This window comes from Geospiza fortis, unplaced genomic scaffold, assembly GCF_000277835.1.
Source record: "Geospiza fortis unplaced genomic scaffold, GeoFor_1.0 scaffold413, whole genome shotgun sequence".
Classification (NCBI taxonomy): Eukaryota; Metazoa; Chordata; class Aves; order Passeriformes; family Thraupidae; genus Geospiza; species Geospiza fortis.
The window spans coordinates 9,437-10,311 of NW_005054386.1; the positions used below are offsets into that span (position 1 = coordinate 9,437).

Below are 875 nucleotides of genomic sequence, written 5' to 3' on the forward strand. Positions count from 1 at the left end.
AGGGGAACACTGGGCTGGCAGCTGCGGGCCAAGCCTGAGCCTGGTGCCCCGCAGGGCTCCCACCTGGCAGGCCCAGGCTGCCTCTGCTCGCTGTGCCCTGCCGGGGTTCCGCTGTCCCCCCGGGAGCCAGCGAGGCAGTTCCCTGCACTGGGGTCTGCCTCTGCTGCAGCCTCGCTGGCACCGTGCCATGTTCCCTCGCCAGGCTCCTCTCCCAGCCTATGCATCCAGCTACGCACCCTGAGGCCACCGCAGGACCCTTCTGCTGCTGGGCAAAGCTGTTGGCTCCTCAGGGCAACTGCGGCATCTTTCTCCCCACCCCGTATCTCACACACTCCCTCTCTGCACAGACAACCTCTGGAGCGACCAGAGCCTGGAGACAGACCCTGACCTCCCCCCAGGCTGGAGGAAAATCTGTGACTCTCTGGGTACCTATTACTGGCATGTGCCAACAGGCACGACACAGTGGCAGCACCCTGCACGCAGCACTGGCCCAGGAGGGCACACGGAGGCTGATGGAGATGACGCACTCCAGGGAAGGGTAGGGAATGTGGGCAGGGGCGTGAGGGCTGGTGTTGGATTCCACCCCTGGCAGAACCCTGCTGAAGGGCCCTCTGAGCATGACTGGTCCAGCCTCCCCTTGGAGCACGCTGTCTGTGTGACCCTCAAGTCCTGCTCAGCCCATCCATGTCTGGGGTTAAGCCCTTTGAAAGGCTCCAGCAGGCCCCATCCTGGAGCTCATACTAGTTGGATTCATTTTCACTACCCAGGATGCTCACAAGCTTGTTGCAGTCCTGGAAGGGAGAGAGGGCTCCTACCTGGTGCTCCTGACTGCCTCTCTTGCAGCTCTCACCTTTTTCCTCTTCTCTCCCAGGAAT

The 875-nt window shown here is 62.4% G+C and overlaps 1 protein-coding gene across 1 annotated transcript in view; it reads left to right on the forward strand.

The window, feature by feature from the left end:
• Positions 1 to 875, forward strand: part of APBB3 (amyloid beta precursor protein binding family B member 3) — an 11,176-nt gene that overhangs the window by 7,726 nt on the left and 2,575 nt on the right. Inside the window, exon 3 of the mRNA XM_031060572.1 lies at positions 253 to 538. Coding sequence (XP_030916432.1) covers positions 253 to 538 — 286 coding nt within the window. The remainder of the gene's footprint in view (positions 1 to 252; positions 539 to 875) is intronic.